Source organism: Caretta caretta, chromosome 26 (genome assembly GCF_965140235.1).
Source record: "Caretta caretta isolate rCarCar2 chromosome 26, rCarCar1.hap1, whole genome shotgun sequence".
Lineage (NCBI taxonomy): Eukaryota > Metazoa > Chordata > Testudines > Cheloniidae > Caretta > Caretta caretta.
This window is the reverse complement of record NC_134231.1, coordinates 1377362-1399228: the sequence shown is the minus strand read 5'-3', so window position 1 is coordinate 1399228 and position 21867 is coordinate 1377362. Positions and strand designations below refer to the sequence as shown.

At 40.4% G+C, this 21867-nt stretch overlaps 1 protein-coding gene across 5 annotated transcripts in view; it reads left to right on the top strand.

The window, feature by feature from the left end:
- LOC125626411 (disintegrin and metalloproteinase domain-containing protein 32-like) overlaps window positions 1–21867 on the top strand; it is a 42579-nt gene that overhangs the window by 2180 nt on the left and 18532 nt on the right. For 3 of the 5 annotated variants that reach the window (XM_048829341.2, XM_048829340.2, XM_048829339.2), the window contains exons 2-12: window positions 2420–2481; window positions 3052–3130; window positions 4901–4977; window positions 5119–5296; window positions 6911–6976; window positions 11678–11749; window positions 13182–13348; window positions 13459–13540; window positions 14250–14386; window positions 16440–16620; window positions 21063–21152. In XM_048829341.2, the coding sequence (XP_048685298.1) occupies window positions 2420–2481; window positions 3052–3130; window positions 4901–4977; window positions 5119–5296; window positions 6911–6976; window positions 11678–11749; window positions 13182–13348; window positions 13459–13540; window positions 14250–14386; window positions 16440–16620; window positions 21063–21152 (1191 nt within the window). Of the gene's footprint in view, window positions 1–529; window positions 598–2419; window positions 2482–3051; window positions 3131–4900; window positions 4978–5118; window positions 5297–6910; window positions 6977–11677; window positions 11750–13181; window positions 13349–13458; window positions 13541–14249; window positions 14387–16439; window positions 16621–21062; window positions 21153–21867 lie in introns of all 5 variants that reach the window. The other 2 variants (XM_048829343.2, XM_048829342.2) reach the window with 1 other exon arrangement.

Sequence of the window (21867 nt, the reverse complement as noted above, 5' to 3'; positions counted from 1 at the left end):
ACAGTGAGACAGGGCATGATGAGCCGAGGGCCTGCAGAAAAGGGGAGAGCTAGAAATCAGGGCATTAATAAAACAATTTCACATTGGACACAAATTCAAGGAAGGGAGCAAGGCATTTAGCTAGGTGAAGGGAAAAGTTTTAAACCTGCATTTGAAGAAGAAACTTGACTGGCTCAGAGGGAGAAAGTGCCTGGTAAACAGGCAGCAAAAACAAAAAAGCTTAAAAGCGCTTCCTCCAGTTTGCTGAATGAAGCGGAAAGAGAGGAAGCCAAGATTAGGGGAGTAGTGTGCGTTTATATGGGGAATAAGGTGGGTGTGGACACAGAGCAGATTGAAGAGAGAGTCAGTCAAGCATGCCAAACGCCAATATGGCAGTTTTATAATGCATTCAGAAATGGAGAGGAAGCCATGGTTGGTGATTGAAACGGGAGGATAGATAGGAAGGAACAGTTTAGGCAGATAGTGAAGGGTGATGTATGACAGGGGGAATATTAATAAATACAGTTAGTGAAGATTTTTTCTTCTCTAGGTTCTCAACGAACATTTATGCAAATCATGGTTCCATGGTCAATGACATCAAATCAAAATGGAAATCGGGTACTAGTGCTTATAATTAAGAAATTTAATTATTAAAAAACTATGGACTGGAATATAATAATTTTGCTTAGCTGAAGGTACAACTAGAAATCCTTCCATGCACAAATTCTTGTGGCTTTTATAATTTCTGTGTACCATCATGAAATATTGTACAGTCAACCATCTTGATATACTAAGCTAGATATGGCCAAGTGCTTGAGCATTTAAACCTTTAGATTTAAAGGGGAGCTGCAAATCTCTTGAACAACATTTTTTTTAAAGTTTCAGATTCCAAAATCTTACAGGTATCGGCTTGAAATGTACTGGCAGTCTTAGTCTTGTCAAATGCAAAGTAATGCTCAATGAACGAATAATTTAAACTATTTGCATGTATTGAAGTGTTTTAAATTAATGTAATGTCTCAGGAGAAAGATCCCCGTGGTTCATTGTGAATACCTCATTGAAATCATTTGCTCAGAGCGCAGCTCCAGTCAAAAAAACAAATAAAGTGTATATAAATAATGGGATAGAAATAATGCTGAAACTATTAGCCAGTTACACAAACTGATATCACACTCTCTCCTGGAATATTGTATTCAGTTCTAGACACCTTGTCTCTGAAAAATGTTACAGAAATAGAAGAGGTCCAGAGTTGGGCAACAAAACAATTCGATACATGGGAAAATTTCTGTATGAGGAGAGATTAGGAGAGTTCAGTTGAGAAGGAAGATGAACAAGAGGGGACGTGATGATGATATGTATAAAATAAGAGTAAGCACAATGAAATATTCAGTGGAAATGAAAGGCAACGTATGTGTGACTGCTAAAAGGAAACAAAAGTCTTGTTGGATAACATAATTTTTATAAGGGATATAAACCCTCCTTATTCAGGGTATAATCCAAACACTAATGAAAGGGGGCTAGGAATAAACTTAATTTATGAGCAGGTTATTCCATAATGGTCCACTATACTTCTTGTACCTGCCTTTGACATATCTGGTACAGGCTATTACTGGAGATAGGATAATAGACTAGACTACAACTGGTCTGAACCGTTATGGCAATTCTTATGTAAATAATTTGCACATAATGTACTTGTCTTTTAAAATCTAATAATTTTTATTGATGGGTGTATTTAATTATTTTTAAATGGTTTTACAGTCACTTTTGTGATAACTGTACATCATGATATTATGAACTCTGGTGGGTTTGTGCTCACTTGCACAATCAGTATAATTATTTGGCTTCCATGAAAATAACTTTCCATGCTGTATCACTTTGTATGGAAATTATATTGCCACATACAATATTCCTGTAAATTATATAGTGTACACTGATATATGACTTTGTCCCCTGTGGTAATTGGAGCAGGATTTCACACAGTTTATTGATTGTAACTACATTTTCTCCTCCTCCTTAGCTGTGGTTGCTTATAGACAAGGAGCTTTTAAAAGGAACATATGATTCAGTTTAAGAAATCAAAGATTGAGTCACTCTGCACTGCATAGAGCTTTGGAAGAGCACAACACAATACATTTTGGTAGATGTCAAGAGGGGCGAACCCTAGTCTGGCGTGTTTTAATCTCAATTTGTCTATTTCTCTTGAGAAACACTTGCAGTGTAACAGCCGTGTTAGTCTGTATTCGCAAAAAGAAAAGGAGTACTTGTGGCACCTTGGAGACTAACCAATTTATTTGAGCATGAGCTTTCGTGAGCTACAGCTCACTTCATCTTCATCGAGCACTTTAAATTTATGTTCATGTTTAGTAAATGCAGAATTATTGAGCCAGTTAAAATACTGTGTTAGTAAATCCCTTTTTCTCTGTCATTCTGGATGCATTAGAATCAGGTGTCCTATGTTATTACAATAGAAGAGAGGTCATATACCCTTCTCCTGAAGCAACAGTAAGTTATTGACTTTCTTCCTCACCCTTTGGCTGGGTACTGTGTGATCTGTTACTATAAATGTTTCTAATAAATCCTGTCAGGTATTGGATGACTTGTTTTTAACTTCCCTTTGTGTTCCAGTCTTTAGTTATTATTCTTTGTCTGTAAGAGCCCAAACTTATACTTCTCCATCTTGTTGCTTTAGCCTGTTATTCTTATTAGTATGCACTGACAATTGATGAATCTAAGATTCTTCAGTAGGAAATACTCTCACAGATCCTTGAGTTTCAAGACTTAAGGAGGAGATTGAGAAGCTGACTGGCAAACAAGAAAAGAACTTGGAATCCTCAAAAGGGTTTGTAGCTGTGTACCTTGAAGGCTGAACATTACTGTCACCCCATGTAACTCAACAATTTTCCAATCGGAAAGAAAACATAAAACATTAAATTATCACTCAAGAAACTGAACTAAAGGGTGGAAAAAATCATTGCAGCATGCTGAAATAAGTGTGAGTGCTCTTTAATTTTTCGGGAATGTATAATACTTATTTTGGAATTCAAACTTTTTTCTTTTCTTTTTTTTTAATAGGGTTTTTTTACCCAATAATTTCAGGGTGTATACTTACAGGCAAGAGGGGTCTGTTCATTCTGATTTCCCACGTATTAAGGTAAGATTTATTTACTGTGTCTTGCAGGTTTTGCTTTTTCAAAATAGACTCGCTGTTAGAAATACTCTCTGGGGATTTTACTTGTATTTTTAAGTATTAAAATGACTCTCCTGTTGGAAAGTACCTTAGACTTTTCTTATTTATTGCTAATCCTGGTATGAGCTTCTTCAACGAAAGGTGCAAATATCCATTAGAATTACTAAGATTATTATTTTCAAATTTAGAACTGTATTAAATGAACAGCCTTATCAAGAAAGTATCTGTGGTAAAGGCACTATAACAGAGTTTTAGAGTGGGATTTTCTAAAGATGTTGGCATTGACCTAACTTTGTTCCCATTAAAGTTAGTTGGAGTGGAGTTATGCCAATGCTGTGAACATTTTTGAAACTCAAAAAATCAATAGCATAATTGTGAAGATCTCAATTGTATGTAATATCAAAAGAAAAACATAGATGTAAAAGAAATATGGGTTTCTTACAATCCTGAGCATTTCACTATAGATAACATTGGCTTATTATCCATAAACTGTTCTCCCCAGATCCCCAAAGTAGGATTTAATCTGCAGTTAATGGCAATGGCAGATGCTAGTTTCAGAAGAGCGATGCACCCTAACGTTTTCTCTTTAATGTTATCGACAGGCTAGCAGTACCTTCTCAAAGTACTTGCTCATAGTACTGGAATATTGGAGAGGAAGGGTGGTCCAATGATGAGGGCTCTAGTCTAGGACTTGGCAGACCTAGTTTCAAGTCTCTCCTCAGCACAGGCTTCATGTGTGGCTTTGGGCAGGTTACTTAGTCTCTCTGTGCCTCAATTCTCCATCTGTAAAATGAGGATAATAGAACTTCCTTACCTCACATGAGTGTAGGGTGATCAGATAGCTAGTGTGAAAAAGTCAGGATGGGGTGGGGGATAATAGGCACCTATATAAGGGAAAGCCCCGAATATCGGGACTGTCCCTATAAAGTCGGTACATCTGGTCACCCTACATGAGTGCCACGAAGATAAATACATTGAGGTGCTCAGATACTATGGTGATGGAGGCCATATAAGTACCTAAGATAAATAGAGAATAGTTCCCGAAGAGTGCAGTTCAGTAGAGCAGTGGTCCCCAACCTTTCTTGGGGCACCACGTTGGAGACCCCTGCAGTAGACGGAACAGTACTGGGTTTACAGTGGCACCCTGGCATCAGGCTCACATTCAGAAGGGGCCCTGGTGCCTGGACTGTGGCCTTGCCCCTGACTCTGTTTGTGCTCCGCCCCTAGGCTCCGCTCCCACTCAGCCTCTTCCCCTGCAAGACCCCTCCCACCGCTTGTTCTTCTCTGCCCCACCCCTAACCACTGCTTGTTCCTCTCTGCCCCCCCTCTTTTCTGCTCCCTCCCCTCTCTGTTTGAGGGGTGGGCGGGGCCTTGAGGGAAGATGCAGAGCAGGGGCACGGCCTCGGAGCAGAGCATGGGCTGAGTGCGGTGTGGGGTCCACAAAAGTTAATTTAGCCCTGAGAGGTGTACAAAGACAGAAAAGTTGATCATTCAGAGTTTTCCAATTCACTCGTATCTACTCACATTTATAGACTGTGGTCCCCTTGTCCCCATATACTTTGAATCTTTTCATTGGGAGCATGTCCTTTAAAATTAGGGTGACAGAACAGCCTAAATAATTATCGATGTGCACTTCCTCAACATGTCAATACTGAAATGATTTCCAGCTCTTGGCTGGTGAACTCCCCTTACTGATGAGTAAGCAATTAATTTTTCTTTAATTATTTTTTCTAGCGTGATTGTTTCTACAAAGGATATATTGCAGGTTTTCCAAATTCAGTTGTGACACTCAGCACCTGTTCTGGACTTAGGTAATAACATCACTTTTATTTAAATACAGAAATTAAATAATTCAGAAGGTGTTTTTGCATTTACAGTATCTGTTGCCTTTCAGACTGACTGTGGTTTCATTCAAACTATGTTATAGCTTCACATAATTTTGGCTTTTTCAGAGGGATACTGCAGTTAAAGAATGTCAGCTATGGAATTGAACCTTTGGACTCTACACCTGGATTTCAGCATCTCGTTTATCAAATATGGAATGAAAACATCGAGAGTCTGCTTTTTGTAGAAAATGATTCTGTTATATGGAGTGAAGGGATGACACGGAAGCTGGATACAGGAATAAAAGTAGGTGCTCTCTGGTTTGTTTACTTTGCTGAGAAAATGTTCCATAGGTTAGTATCTGATCTACTTTACAATCTCTACCCTCAGTATTTTTAGCCAAATTCTTTTCTCAGTTACACTTGTACATCCTCAATAAAGTGTGTGGGGTTGCGAGGATGTTACCGAGGGCAGAATTTGTCAGTTTGTGTTTTGTCTGAAAGACAAGGCAAAGCTATTACACGGTGGTAATTTTGGTTTATTCAGTATGTCTGATAATTAGACATTGGACAACTCAGTTGTGGTAAGAACAGTCTTTTGCCTCTTCTGGTTGGGCATTGTGGTAACACACATTATCTTCCTGGACCGTGGATTGAAGCATGGGGCTGCTCCACGGCAAGAAGAAGCCATTACTTTATTAGGAAAGAATGTAGCTGGGAAGCAGTGATTCTTGGATGCTTGTGGGAATGTGATCCAGTGCCCTGAACTGGTTTGAGAGATCATGATGTCCTATGTCACCACCTTGCTCAGAGATGTAATATTACTAAAGGGGACATTCCCATCTCGATGGGGAGGGCTTTTGGCACACAAGCCCAATAACAACTAGTGGGACAGCACTCCTAATTTTTCCTTTGGGTGGGGGGACCAGTCCTTTAGACTCCTAAATATCCTTCCTGGATCCTCACTCTGTTCAGCACCTGACACAGCTCTGGGCACCTGAAAATTGGTAGTTCTAGATGTAAAGTGTGAATCTAAGTACACATACATATGTAGACAGTCTCCTTTGATATTTTTGGATCTCTGCCTCCCACTTTCACTTCTCAACATCAATGCCCCTACACGACTGGTTAGGAGAAGGGTTTTCAGCCATGCCCTCAGAGAACAATATAGCTTTATCTCTTCAGACTTTGTGCTGATCCAAATTACTAGGTCAAATTGGGAACTAAGGTGAGAAATTAAATGGTGGTGGTGCCAGTGACTTGCCAGTGCAGTATGCATGGCAGGACACCTAACTATCCCACCAGAGAGAGAGTTTTGGCGGCATTCAAAGGTCAAAATATGGATCGAGGGCAGATGGGATGTGTAGATTCCGCACAGATGTTTAGAGTTTGCAGTCTTGACCTCACATAATTTTCCTTTGGGCAGGGGGGACCAGTTCAAGTAATCTTTGACTGAACAAATTTGGCTCCAAAATGTCAGATTTTTCACTTTTCTAGAGTCTGTGATAGATTTTGGCTGGTCTGAACCAGCTGTACATGTTGCTTCCGCAATTTTGGTTCAGAGGTTTTGCTAATAGTGGAGAGTGAATGTCATTGTCAAAGGGATTCTCAGCTGTGAGATCACTTATTAATTTAATTTTTCCCATTACTGTTCTCCTTTTTTTAAATTCTAGTAACTAAGAGAAGTCCAACTCTGTTGATGATTTTAGAATCTTGTACATTCCTTAATTTGTGACTTCTCAGAAGTCCAGGGCTATTTCCACAGTTAGATTTAATTGTTTCTGAATAGCACTAATTTAGCTTGGCCATTCGCTCTATCTTATTTTGTGACTTCTGCTCTCTGTGTCTCATTCACACTGCTGGTAATCATCACAAGAGATATAATGTAGAAGTAATTCCTTAATATACTTTTTTCCTTAAGTCAAAACAGAGTTTCATCAGATACTCCAGATATCTGGAAATGCATGTGATTTTGGACAAGGCTCTGGTAAGTCTAAACTAATTAATCATTTATATTTTCCTATGGTATTGTCTTAATTTTTATTGCAAAAGCTGAGTCCAGCTCTAGAAACTTCCTCTCTGTCTCTACAGCAGATAGTAGGAGCATACACACTTTCCAAAATGTAAATGTGGCTTCTCTCTTACCCCCACTGCTGTCTTAAGCATTTTGATTAATCCTATGGCAGGTTCAAAAATTGATGCATATTTATGACTGTCTAAGGTTAATGTCCCAAGATTGCCCCCTTGCAGAGAGAGCAGGCACCTCACTTAACTCCTATATTGTTCTCTGGGCAGCCCCAGCCCTGTGGTCTGGTTCCGGGGTATAGGTACAGCCTTCTGGCTGTGCCTTTAGTGAGTCCATCCCCTTTCAGGGGATACAAAACAATCCAAACAAAGGAAAATATTTACCTGCCTCTCTTCCTTGTGTAAGGGAGAGGGAAGCAGTCTTTCAGGCAGTTTCAGTTCCCAGTCCTCAGTGCAAATAAAGGTCAGGGCCAATGTTTCCTCTGAGTTTTTCCATCCATGTGTGGAATAAATTTTGTTATGTGAAGCAAGGTATGTGGGAATGTGCGCCACCAGTAGAAACAAAAAACCTAGATATAATATATATTTTTTAAAAGTTACCATAGGGATAATTACTCCAGCCAGGACAGGTTAGGCATTTTAGAACTCACCACTCAAAGAATTAAATGTAAGTGTAAGAGAGAAATAAAAAATTATGAAATGCATAGACCAGTCAAAAACTAAAATAACACACTTTGAAAGAATAAAATTACAGAGAATATATGTGCATTGCAGGAAGTACCAAGAAGTAACAACAACAATCATACAAGTATGTGTTGGGAGGGGAGTGTGAAAGACTGTGTGTGTGTGTGAGAGAGAGAGAGAGACACACACACACACACACACACAGAGACTGTGTGTGCACTGGCTGCTGGGGAAGTTTCTGAGAGACACCATGCACTGTGTCTTTAAGGCACTCACTGAAAGGTCTCCTGGCCCTGACTTCCCTCCCCCACTCTGCGGAGATGGACATGGGCAGGAGAGAGACAGAGATAGAAATTGTGTGAGCTGTCTGCTGGAGAAGTCTCAGAGACCATGTGCTGTCCCTTTAAGGCACACTCACTCACCCGGAAAGCTAGTTCAGACCTCCGACCACAGCAGCTCTCTCCTGCTTCAATCCTGGGCCCTGTCCCCTCTCCCCGGCTCTGTGGAGATGGGGGAAAGAGGGCAGGGACACCCTGACATCAACACCCTCTCCTTTCTCCCCCCCACTTTGCACAGCCTGCAGGAGGGTCATGGGAGCAGCTGCAGGAGCAATGTGGATGCAAAGTAACAGGGAGGAGGGGCACCTGAACATATGCTGCTGGATGTGCACAGCACTTGAATCACTCCCGGGTGGCTGCCCAACCATGTAACTTAGAGGGAACACAAGTCAGGGCTTAATCCTGGTGGGATTTCAACAAGGAAAATCAGCCCAACCTGTCTCCTTTCTCAGTGGGCTTAGGCAGGTAGCATTCACAAACTATAGGTCAGTTAGTGACACAGGGCCTCCAGTCTGGGTGCCTGAGCCAGGGTCTACTTGCTTCTGAGTGCCACTGCAACTGCAAGGAGTTCCTCTCTTTCAAGGGCTTGTCTCCAGGCCTGACCAGCCTCACAGGTGCAACAGGTTGGGGTTGATTATGACCACAGGAGTTCCTTAACACTTGCTTGGCTTGTGGCCGGGTGTGTATGTCATCTCCTCCACCACAATGCCGCAGTACTTTTAACCCCAGCAACAAACTTTTAATGGCATCGCCATGCTTTAGAGAACAATTATGTAGTTCCCGTTTTAGAAGTTAAATATTACTGTGGTGGGTTTCTTTGGTGTTTTCCCCCCTATGAGGATGAAACACCACAACAGAGGCTCAAACTCTGTGTATACCCCAAATTAAAAAAAAAAAAAATCTGTAAGAGGACCAAAAAATACCACCATGGCTAAACAACAGAGTAAGAGATGCCAGGTCACAGGGGCCATTGCTTCTCCCCACTTCTAAAGCATGTGCTGCCATACCCAGTGTTTTCAAGGAGATTTCTTTCTTTAAACAGAGGTTATCAAGCAAACAGAAAATAGTCTTAACTCCATCCTTGGCCCCAGGCTTCAGGGCCACCCTTCCCAGGGGTCTCTGGCACTCCAGCTCCTGGTAGCCTCCCAGCCTCAGTCAGCTCTGCTCCTCTTGAGGAGCAGCAGCTGCAGGGCTGCTTCTCTGAGCCTCTGACCTCTCCCACTCCAGTGTGGCTTTTCCTCCCCAGGGCTCAGCCTGTTTCAGTCCTTCCTCCTTCCAGGTGCCTATTAGCATAGCAGCCCTTTACAGGCCGAGGTGTAGCCCAGCCCTCTTTAACTAGCTGGATTGGGCTCACCGGCTGAAGTCCAGGGGAGCTGGGCTCAGTCTATCCACAGAGACAGGCAGTTGCAGACAAAAAGTCATCTTTCAAAAACCAGAAATCAAATCCTACAGAGGAAAATAGAAAAGAACATAAACTCTGGCAGGTCAAGTGTAAAAATATAATTAGCAGGCCAAAAAAGAATTTGAAGAGCAACTAGCAAAAGACAGAGAAACTAACAGCAATTTTTTTTCAAGTGCATCAGAAGCAGGAAGCCTGCTCAGTAATCCGTGGGGCCACTGGATGATTGAGGTGCTAACGGAGCACTCAAGGAAGACAAGGCCGTTGCAGAGAAGCTAAATCGATTCTTTACATCGGTCTTCACCGCAGAGGATGTGAGGGAGATTCCCACATCTGAGCCATTCCTTTTAGGGGACAAATAGAGGAGGTTTGGGAACAAATTGATAAATTAAACAGTAATAAGTCACCAGGGCCAGATGATATTCACCCAAGAGTTTTGAAGGAACTCATATATGAAATTGCAGAATTACTAAGTGTGGTATGTAACCTATTGTTTAAATCTGCTTCTGTACCAGATGACTCACAGATAGGCTTACTGGCCTGTAATTGCCTAACTTCAGTATGAGGCAAACTGGCTGAAAGTATTGTTAAGAACAGAATTATTAGACACACAGATGAACACAATACGTTGGGGAAGAGTCAACACTGCTTTTGTAAAGGGAAATCATGCCTCATCAATCTATCAGAATTTTTTGAGGGAGTCAAAATGCATGTGGACATGGGTGATCCAGATTTCAGAAAGTCTTTGACAAGGTCTCTCACCAAAGGCTCTTAAGCAAAGTAGGCAGTGATGGGATAAGAGGGTCCTCTCATGGATCAGTAACTGGTTAAAAGATAGAAAACATAGGTAGGAACAAATGGTCAGTTTTCACAGTGGAGAGAGGTAAATAGTACGCTCCTCCAAGGATCTGTGCTGGGAACAGTGCTGTTCAGCATATTTATAAATGGTCTGGAAAAAGGGGTAAATAGTGAGGTGGCAAAGTTTGCAGACTATATTAAATTACTCAAGATAGTTAAGTCCAAAGCTGACTGTGAAGAGTTACAAATGGATCTCTCAAAACTGGGAGGCTGGGCAACAAAATGGCAGAAGATATTCAGTGCTGATAAATACAAAGTAATGCACATTGGAAAACATAATCCCAACTACACATACAATATGATGGCATCTAAATTAGCTGTTATCACTCAAGAAAGAGAACTTGGAGTCCTTGTGGATAGTGGTCTGATAACATCTGCTCAATGTGCAGCAGCAGTCAAAAAAGCTAACAGAATGTTAGGAAACATTAGAAAAGGGACAATAAGACAGAAAAAATCATAATGCCATTATATAAATCCATGGTATGCCCACACCTGTAATACTGTGTGCAGTTCTGCTCGCCCTGTCTCAAAAAAGATATATTAGAATTGGGAAAAGTACAGAGAAGGGCAACAAAAATGATTAGGGGTATGGAACAGCTTCCATATGCGAGAGATTAAAAAGACTGGAACTCTTCAGCTTGGAAAAGAGAAAACTGAGGGGAGATATAATGGAGATCAATAAAATCATGAATGATCTGGAGAAAGTGAATAAAGAAGTGTTATTTACTCCTTCCATAACACAAGAACACAGGGTCACCCAATGAAATGATTAGGCAGTCTATTTAAAACAAATGTAAAGAAGTACTTCACACAATGCACAGTTAATTTGTGGAACTCATTGTGAAGGGATGTTGTGAAGGCCAAAAGTATAACTTGGTAAAAAAAAAGAATTTGGTAAGTTCCTGGAGGATAGGTCCATCAATTAGTCCAGATGGTCACTGACACAACCCCATGCTCCGGATGTCCATAAACCTCTGATTGCCAGAAGCTGGGACTGGATGACAGGGGATGGATCACTCGATAAATTGCTCTGTTCTGTTCATTCCCTCTGAAGCATCTGGCACTGGTCACTGTTGAAATACAAGATAATGGACTAGCTGGACCATTGGCCTGACACATTATGACCATTCTCATGTTCTTATGATGGCTGCTTTGTCCATTCTACCAAATGATCTGGGAGGATATGACATGAAGAAAAACAGATAAAGTTTCTCTGAGAACTGGGAGAGAATATTTTAAGGCAGGTACCACAATCTGGAAATGGCACAAATAGAAAGAACTCATTTGGACACTGCATCAGTTCCTAAGGGAAATGTTACATTCAAAGAAACATTGCACAGCAGTGATATGTTGTTGTAATCTAAAAAGTTGTGTTATTTTTCAGTATGACTATATGGGTTCAGACAAGGATGTTGTAACGGAGAAAATAGTCCAGCTTATTGGCTTTGTCAATAGTGTAAGTTACTGTCTTTTTCTGTTCAATATTCATATGGGAAATGTGGCTGTTCTGAGTCATTTTGCTGGTAGTCATAGCCTAGCAGGTAGAGCAGGGGGCTGGGATCAGGACTCCTGGGTTCTATTCCTGGTTCTGTCACCGACCTGCTGTGTGACTTTGCTAAGTCACCTCACATTTCTGTGTCTTTTTCTTCTGTAAATTCGATATAATACTTATCTGTGTCCTACATCACAAGGGTTATGTGAGACTTATAATGCTTTGAGAACCTTGGATGAAAGATGCAGTAGGAGAAGAAAATATTATTACCTCATGAAGTCCAAATATTTTATAGATGATATTATTCTCTGGTGATTGTTTAATACCAGTTTTCACCCTCAGGATACTCAGTCTGCAGCAATTAGATTAAAAACCATTTTATATTCCTCATCACCAGGATTAGCTCATTCACCCCTGAGAGACATCAGAGACGCCAGGTACTCTGGGCCATCTGAAAATAAAGGGACCTGCAATGTGTCCCCCTTTAGAATTTTTTTATTGTAAAATTACTCTGACTACCTTCATTGTGGGCACTTGTTACTGTTGTTATGATATCCGTGAATCTTTTTCTGTCTTAAACTTCCTTAGGTTATGTTTGTAGTGTATACAGTATTGGTAGGATGATGAGCCTCAATCTTGGCACGAGGATTCCCCAGATGGGCAATTTTCCAAACTCGACTTTTTACGTGGGTTAGCAGTGCAATTTAAAGTGTATAGGGTGATCTGGGGTTGAACTCAGACTGCTAACCTCAGTTGAAAGCCAAATTGCTGTGTCTGCATTGGTATTTTAGCCTGAGTTAACTAACCCGAGTTAAGAATGCACCCGTTGTTTTTTTTTTTTTTCAGTGTAGACATAATCTTAGTTATTTTAAGTTAACTTGGTCATAAGAAGAACTGTATGCATCATTGTAACTGTGTTGGTCCCAGGATATTAAAGAGACAAGGTGGGTGAGGTAATATCCTTTATTGGACCAGCTTCTGTTGGTGAGAGAGACAAGCTTCTTGAGCTCACACAGAATTGAAGAAAAGCTCTTTGTAAGCTTGAAAGCTTGTCTCTCTCACCAGCAGAAGTTGGTCCAATAAAAGATATTACCTCACTCACCTTGTCTCTCTAATAAAAAGAACTGACAGTTGTGATGCACTAACTGAGAATTTATTTTGATTGACTAGGTTGAAAAGGATTGATATGAACTAAGATGTTGGATTTTAGGATCTTTCAGTACTGTGTTTTCCTTAACGTAGATTACAACATTTTATTGTGGGGACTTCTGTGGCTATACACTCTGTGACAGTCCAATCCATAGTTTGTTACACTCATGGCCATTGCTTATAGATCTTCCAGTACTACAGTGCATATAATGTAACTGATCTTGTATTTCCTCTGTTACATTTTCAGATGTTTACCTCTCTTAATATGACAATTGTGCTGTCTTCATTGGAGTTCTGGGCAGATAGTAACAAAATTCCTATAACAGGGGAAGCTGATGAATTATTACAAAGGTTTTTACAGTGGAAAAATATCCATCTTATTCTACGGCCACATGACATAGCATATTTATTTGTGTAAGAAGAACATTACTTTATTATTAAAGAAGATGCACTAGAAATCTTTTAGACTGTCATTGTTTTTAGAAAGAATATATTTATGATCAAGAATCTTTTTTGTGCTTTAGTTACAGGGACCAACCAAATTATGTAGGGGCATCTTTTGCAGGAAAGCTGTGTCTGAGAAACTATTCTGGAGGGGTTGCTCTGGTATGATATAATAGAATTTACTTACCTGTACAAGTAATATACTGTATTGGTTACTTACAGTTCTGACCTTTGCTTGTAGGGGCAAATCTTGCACCCACCTCTACAACTAAGAAGAGTCCCCTGGCAACAGAATCAATGCAGCTATGCTGTGCAGGGGGAACACAGAATTTAGCAGGGCCATTCAGAGGTTAAATACCATGAGAAGAGGAGCCTTGTCTCACATGCTGTGGAGCAGCATGCAGGGGATGATGAAATAGAAATGGAGCCAAAGGATATCCTTGTCTGGGGTCCTCTGGTTTTCTGCTCTGGGTGGTGGCTCCAAAAAGGCATCACAGATTATTTGAGCCACTGGGCTCGGTAGCCACTCCATAGGATCAGATGGAAAGATTCTTGCCCCTGCACTTCTACTCTGCACTCAACTTGTCTACTTAGACTAGGCACTGCACAGAGGATTCGGCCTCTGGAGAAAAAGTACGTTAATGAGTGTTTGAATTCAGGATTACACATGTTCTTTGTAACTTCCTTCTAGTCCTGGAAGTGGACAGAGCAGTTTCCTTACAATGGAGTATGCGTTCCGTTCATATATTATGTCTAGTACAGATACCTTTGTGTATGTTAGGCAGGGCAGAAAACAAAAAATTTAGATTTTTATCACAGTTTGTTTCCACAGTTGAATGAACTTTTAGCACTTTCTTTGTTATTATATTAGTATCAAAGAACAATAACACTGGAGACATTTTCAGTCATCATTGCACAGCTGCTCGGGCTTAGTCTGGGAATAGCATATGATGATTCTAGGGATTGTCAGTGTTCAGGATACACCTGCATAATGCACACCACAGCAGTGTAAGTTTTTTTTTAATTATTATTAATTTATGTACCTCACATAGCATTGCATTATTTATTATATTTAGAACCATTTTAATATGCATACAAGTGCTATCATTCTAAATAATGCCATATTAGGATATATGTAGACTTTTGTACCTCTATATCACTGTTTTAAGTCCATCCCAGTTCATTAGTGGCTAGAAGTTGTCTGTGTGTACGCCTATGTGTGTTGGGACAGTTTGGATATATGGAAACATATCAACAAAGAATAGGACTGTGACCTATAGATGGATGGATGGATATCTAGATAGAATTAGGTTTCAGAGTGATTGCCGTGTTAGATATAGATATAGGTCATATCTAGATAGATATAGGTATAGGTCACAGTCCTCCTCTTTGTTGGTATGTTTCCATATAACCAAACTATCCCAACACAAATGTCATCAGCTGGGAATCTCTGCAGAGGAGCCGACAGACTGACTTACTTTCTCATCCCCGCGATGGTCCCACAAGATTTAAAGCAGATTAGTGACATAGTGCAGGAAAACTTGCACTGTTGCTGCTTGTCATGTGCATAAAGGGAGTAATTCAATCTGAGGCTGCCTGTCAGTCAGGTACTTGCCATGAACACTAATTTGATGTAAAAATCTAAAATAAATAAATAGTACTTTCAGAGATTAACAGTTACAGGAAATATTTCGCTTTTCACTTAAGAACAAAATCTGTCTCCTACCCTCATCTTTTAAGTCCTATTTCTCTATCTAAGCAGTTGTTGATAACTATGTGACTTTTAATGTCTATGTTCCCGCTGAGCTACAGTCTTGAAATTAAATACACTAATTCATTATGTGCCACTGAATACAGGAAAAGCCCTAACTTGGACCTTCAGAGATCATAAGGTCTTTTATTATCAAATTTCAAATGTTCAATCACTCTTAGTTTAAAACTAGTCCACACTTCTCCATTTTCTCCACCCTTTTTTTAAGCTTTCCAGTTTATGTTATGTACAGATGTGTACTCACTATGGGCCCAATCATGCAAACTCTTATGGATGTAAGTAACTTTACTCACTTGACTAGTTCTACTATGTAAAATTACTCAAGGGCCTAAATGTTTCTAATATTAGTATAATGTAATGTGTCATTAAAATTAAATTTACTGAGAGTTCCGTCTTCTTGTGAGATGCTTTATTGTCTATGATGACAAGAGGAGGGAAAGGGGAGACAATTGTACCAGCCCCATAAGCTCGGCCCCACCCCCCAATGTTTGTAACTGGAATGTCTGGAACTGGGGTGAAATGGGAGGGGATGGGGCCACAGCAAACATGATATACTGGGGCTCCAGACTTCTCTCAGTGGGCTTGTACGTGGTACTACACTCAATTCAATATAACCGCTGATGACAGGAAAGAAAAAAAAATCTGGTATTTATATTATAGGTTTCCTAATTGTAGCTGCTAGATTGATTACTATTAAACTAACCTCAATTGCTGTCAAGTTTTCACTGAGGAGAATAAACAAGTGTTCTGGAAGAGACAGAAAAGGCATGGCCTGCAGTATCTTTAGTGGAGAGACTGAGACAATGACAGTTTAGAAAGGTTTTGCTGTTCTGCTTGTGTTTTCCTAATTTAACGAGGGCATCCTCCATTGCATGTTATGCCTTCTTCTTGCCCTCAGTTGGCTGCAGCATGCAGTCTGTCTGGGACCCAAACACCATTCTAGCACAAACTTGCAAAGATATTTTAAAAAATTATATTTATTCCTTCATTGAGGCAGACATGCTGGGTCAGAGGCCTCCAATTTGGAGAAATTATTTTAATTTGAGGTTGCCAGTTCTATTTAATTTATTTCAGCCAAGAAGAATGTTGAAGGCAAGTGAATGCACTTAAGGTGCCAGGTTAATAGCCACAGTCACCCACAAGGCAAACAGTTGACATATTTTTAAAAATCCTTAATTTTGCAACCAAAGTCATTTTTGTTTTATTAAAGTATTTCAGTGGCATGAAAGGATATATATTTTACAAAGCATGGAGAATACTTTAATGATGATATTGTACTTTATGTTTTAGACATTCCAGTGGGACAAAGACCTTTAGCAACTGCAGTATAGGAGACTTTCAAAGTTTCATTGCAAGTGGAGAAGGAGAATGCCTTTTGAACAAACCGTATTTGAATGCATCTTATAGGGCTCCCGTCTGTGGCAACAAAATAGTGGAGGAAGGAGAGGACTGTGACTGTGGCACACGAAAGGTTAGGAAATAAATTCCTGAAATTTAATATGAATAAATAATTCACAGTTCCATACCTTGAGACGGAAGAGAAAATTAAAAAAATAAGAGATACCTTATGGGTCCAAGAAGTGCTAACAAGACCTCTGGATGAAAGGCCACCTGGAGCCCTTGAGAAAAAACATTCAACTTGGAAATGCTATGGAGGTGCTTTTTCTCAGCCTCATAGTCAGGGTTGTGTTCTGAAATGGGCTTTAAAATGGAACATAAATTTCTGTTTTTCTCTAAATGTAGATAGACGTTCAATGTGAAATTTCTCTTTGAATTTCAAATGTAGCTTTATTTGATTTTTTAAATTTATAATAGAAAGCATTTGAAATTACTGTTGTTAAAATTTGTCCATGGCATTCTGCCTTTTTGATTGTTAAGTGACATCTTCAAAATTGATAAACTTGAAGGAAGCTCGTGCAACAGATGTTATTTGTTTTAACTGACAGTTTATTCACCAACAGGTAGCTGACAGATAAAACCGCCATCATTAACTACGCTTTTATGCCATATTTTATCCCATATCTAAGTATGTTTTATGTGCAGCTTCTGACGGATAAAACCTTTTCCTTTGGCAGCTATACTTCTGTCGCACAGCTCCAGGAACCACCCCTCCAGGCATACCTTTCCTTCACTCATCTGTCTCCTCTCTGAAATGTTAAGACAAGTGTCAATCTCAATGTATCTACAAGGTACTGTGTACTCTAGGTCCAATCCAGGGAAGCATTTAAGCATGTGCTTAACTTTAAAAATATGAAAAAGTCAATGAAACTACTCATGTAATTAAAGTTAAACACTTGGTTAAGTACTTTGTTGGCTCAGATCAGAGAGCTCAGCACCTTTCAGGATCAAGCCCCATAAAAGCCCTACGAAATGAATATATACAAAAAAATTCATTGTGAAAACAGTTAAGAACACTACATGCTGGCTTTCTATCACACCCTTCACCAACCTCCTCCCTCCCAACAAAACATTCCTCCCTCTACAAGCACACACCTTGACTCTACTACAATTAGTATACAGCAGAGACCATCTACCACAATGTTATCTGCCCCTTCTGGGGATGACAGCCTTCCATTACTAATCTACTCCTTCCAAACACAAAAATATACTATATTAGACATTCACAACTAATAGCATTGGGATGGGGACGTTCCGTAAAAGGATGTGCACAGAAGGGGAGGTTGAGGAGATAGAGTTAAGGATGCGATTCATGATCTGTGGTGTATGGCTGTTGTGATGAAGATAAAATGTGTGCCTGTGGGTGGAAGAGTAAAGGATATGTACTGTAAGGTGACTTGACTTTTAATTTCCTTGCTTTTGTGTTTTTGTATTAGGTATGTTATATGTGTAACAACCATAACCGTTTTTATATTCTAATAGTATTTGGTTTGATACTGGTAGGTCAGCAAATGTTCTCCAGTACTAAAGTTTTAAAACAGTGTAGTGACTTTCTGCTTATTTCAGAGACAGTAGCCTCTCTGTAGTTAAGGTTGGAGCTACTGCATGATTCTATTATAAGTGCCTCCTCACTTCACCAGAACTTAAACCAGTGTAGCTGAAATTGCTTGGTAAACTGGGTGCAAGCAAACAATATGTATTTTAATACTGCCAGATGTAAATGTATACATCAAGGAACAAAGAATGTGTAAGCCATACTTATAGTATAGGGGACTCTACCCTGGAAAGCAGTGATTCTGAAAATGATTGGGGGGCTTTGTGAATAATCAGCTGAACATGAACTCCCAGTGCGATGCTGTGGCCAAAAGGGCTAATGTAGTAGTTGAATGCATAAATGGGAATCTCGAGTAGAAGCAGAGAGGTTGTTTTACCTTTGTATTTAGTCCTGGTGTGACCACTACTGGAATACTATATCTAGTTCTGGTGTTCACAATTCAAGAAGGATGTTGAGAATTGGAGAGTGTTCAGAGAAGAGCCAAGAGAATGATTAAAGGATTGAAAAACATGCCTTATAGCGATAGTCTCAAGGAACTCCATCTATTTAGCTTAACAAAGAGAAGGTTCAAGGGTGACTTGATCACAGCCTATAAGTACCCACATGGGTAACAAGTATTTAATAATGGGCTCTTCAGTCTGGAAGACAATGGCTGGAAGTTGGAGCCAGATAAATTCAGATTGGAAATAAGGCGCATATTTTAAACAATGAGGATAATTAACCATTGGAATATGTACAGGGGCGGTCACCCCTCTCCCGTGCGGCAGGGGTTAAAAACAGTCCTGGGAAAGGGCTGCCCCGGGGAGCCAATTAAGTGCAGGGTTGAGGCAGCCAATCAGGGCCAGGCTGGGAGTATAAGACGGCCTAAGGGAGGAGCTGGGTCACAGTCTCTCTCCAGCCTTGGAGGGAGAAGGACCTAGCTGCCTGGGAGCACAGGGTACCTGATGCAGAGCAGAGCAGTGCTGGGGAAAGGCAAGAGGAGCTGGGGAGCTCCAGGGTGAGGCCTTGGTTAAGGCCTAAGCAGGGACTGGGGTTACAGAGGTGTAGCCCAGGGATAGGCAGAGGCAGCTGGTCCTACCCCCTTGCCAGTGATGAGCGGCCATTACAGACTGCAGCCTGCCCCAGAGAACAGGGGCTAGATGACGACTGGCAGTAGCCACTGAGGCAAGGTGGGCTCAGAGGGTTGGGGGTTCCCCTGGGAGGGGAGACCCAGAGTGTGGGGGTACTGCTGGGGCAGAACCCCAAGGTAAAGGGGCACCAGGGTATGGGAGGGACACGGAGACCAGAAGCAGGTGAGCCACCGGCTGGCAGAGGGCGCTCCAAGGCTGGAGAAGAGCTAATTCCCAGGGCGACCAGCAGGAGACACCACACCGGTGAGTCTCGACCTTGCTACAGAATAACTTACCAAAAATGATGGTGGATTCTCTTATCACTGTCCATTTAAAAATCAATATTGGATGCTTTTCTAAAAGGTTTGCTGTAGTTCAAACAGGAAATATATTGGGAATTTCTATAACCTGTGTTATGCAGGAGGTGTTGTAATAATTGGGCCTACAAATTAAAATTTACCTTATTTGTGGACTCAGCTGTGAGAAGTGAAAGTTCATAAAATGTAATAATGCCTATAACAAAATATTGTTGGAAAAATATGTAAAAGGAGACAGAATGACTAAATTAGTCCAAACAAAAAAGCCTATTAAAGGACTGTGTTAAGATCATGTCTGGCAAATGAGAAGTGTGGAACCAGAAAGTAACGAACAAAAATTGGAGTGTCAGAAACTAGGCCTAATTGGTGTATTGAATAAAGAGAAGATGAGCTATTCTGCCTACCACTCCATTTTGGGGTCCCTAGAAGAAGAGACTTTGGGTGAAGAATCAGGCTGTTTGTCAACCACTACAGGCTGGGAGATGGGAGAACTGGAAGGAGTGAGCTTCACCATGATGGTCAAACACATACAGTATGTGGAGGACTGTTGCACCAGCCAGACTGATCATGGTTGATAGCATCGCACCAGGCATTGTATAATGAAGTTCCCAGATCTGGCTCAGTAATGCGAATCCATGAATTTCTGGGGTGGCCTCATGGATGGCGCCGGGTAGCTCAGGATGTACACCCCTTCATGTGTCAATGGAGAGTTTGAGAGCATGCTGTGCTGGGGTGTTTTTGTCCATTCTGGTGTCTTGGCTGAAGAGCATGCAATGTTGCTTTTGAATATAATGAGCTATTGAAGGAAGGTCGAATCTCTGTCAAATTGTGACATTTCGCACAAAGTCAAACCACTTTGTACTCAGATTTGGCTCAGACAGCACATATGGAATGCCTCTAGCTGCTCCAAGTCTGCCTGCAAGAGGCTCCAGGTTTCTGACCTATATAGCAATACAGGTAGTACACAGATTTGATAAATCCTGAACTTTGTCTCAGTGCAATGATATTTTTGCGTTCATAATTGAGACCTGGATTTCATAGAGGAGGTGGCAAGACCTATTTGTCAAATAACGTCTGGTTCGCTGTGGCTGTTTGAACTCTGTTTGTAGTCTAGATAGATGAACGCATCAGCGCTTTCCATGTTGCATGCTTCAGTACAAGGATTAAAATATCACTGTGGCCTCAAGTGCAGATGTTAAAGTGTCAACTTCCACCGCATGCAACCTTTGGAACTGCTACTACTACTGATACTTCCAGAAGCCTTCTGCCAAAGCTTAGTGACTTCAGATACCTGGGTCCTTGGCATTATTCAGTAAGCCGTGAGCCGAGGCTTTGGGAACTTCCTCCAAACCGCCCCCTTGAGAATGTTTTTGAAACGCCTCCTGTCAGAAAGGGACTTTTAATTAACTTCTTTCCTTGGGGGGGCGGGAGGGGAGAGACTTCAGTTTCCAGGGCCACCAAACTGGTCTCTTTTGCCAGGATTAAAATGTGGTATATTCTAAAATCTATAATGTTTCTATTGTTTGTTTTTCAGGAATGTCTATGGGATCCGTGTTGCCAACGCACCTGTAAATTTAGACGAGACATCAAATGTATCACTGGAGATTGTTGTTGGAAATGTAGGGTAAGCTATACATTCTGAGTGATCAGAACCTAACACATTTTCTAACTATAACCCACATATCTAACAATAGCCCCGATACTGCAGATACTTAATGCTTAACTTTTAAGTATGTGAATAATCCAGTTCAGTATTTAGGATTGGAGCAAACTGTGCATACTATATATTATTGCTTTCTATACTTATATACAGAAAGAACCAGAGAACAAGTCACTGTTGACATATCGAGTTACCTAAAATATTGTCAAAATGATATTGATAATTCAAGGCAATATTGTAAATGAGACCTGATGGAAGCAGTTGTATAAACATGTACTTAATACTCTGTCTGAGCGTGCACATGCCATAGGAGTTAAGCAGAGGCCAATGACTCTAATGACCAAAAAGGGAGCTGATCTTCACTTTGTTTCATGGGATCAGCTTTTTGTTACTCAAGTCATCAAAGCAAAAACTTGTTTTTAAAAACAAAAAGCTGAAAGACTTAGCTTTCTTATATTAAAAAAAGTGTTTCTAGTTGTTAGGTTTTCTTGTTATGTTGACTAATCAGTATAAATATCAAATATTGTGATTCGCATAAATTCTGTTCCTTAGTAGTTATAATTAGAGCTGATTGGAAAAATGTCAGTGAAACCATTTTCAACCAGAGAGTGCAGTTCTGTCAAAGTCTAAATGCTTTGCAAAATCATGTAAATTTTGTCTAAATTTAAAAAGAAAACAA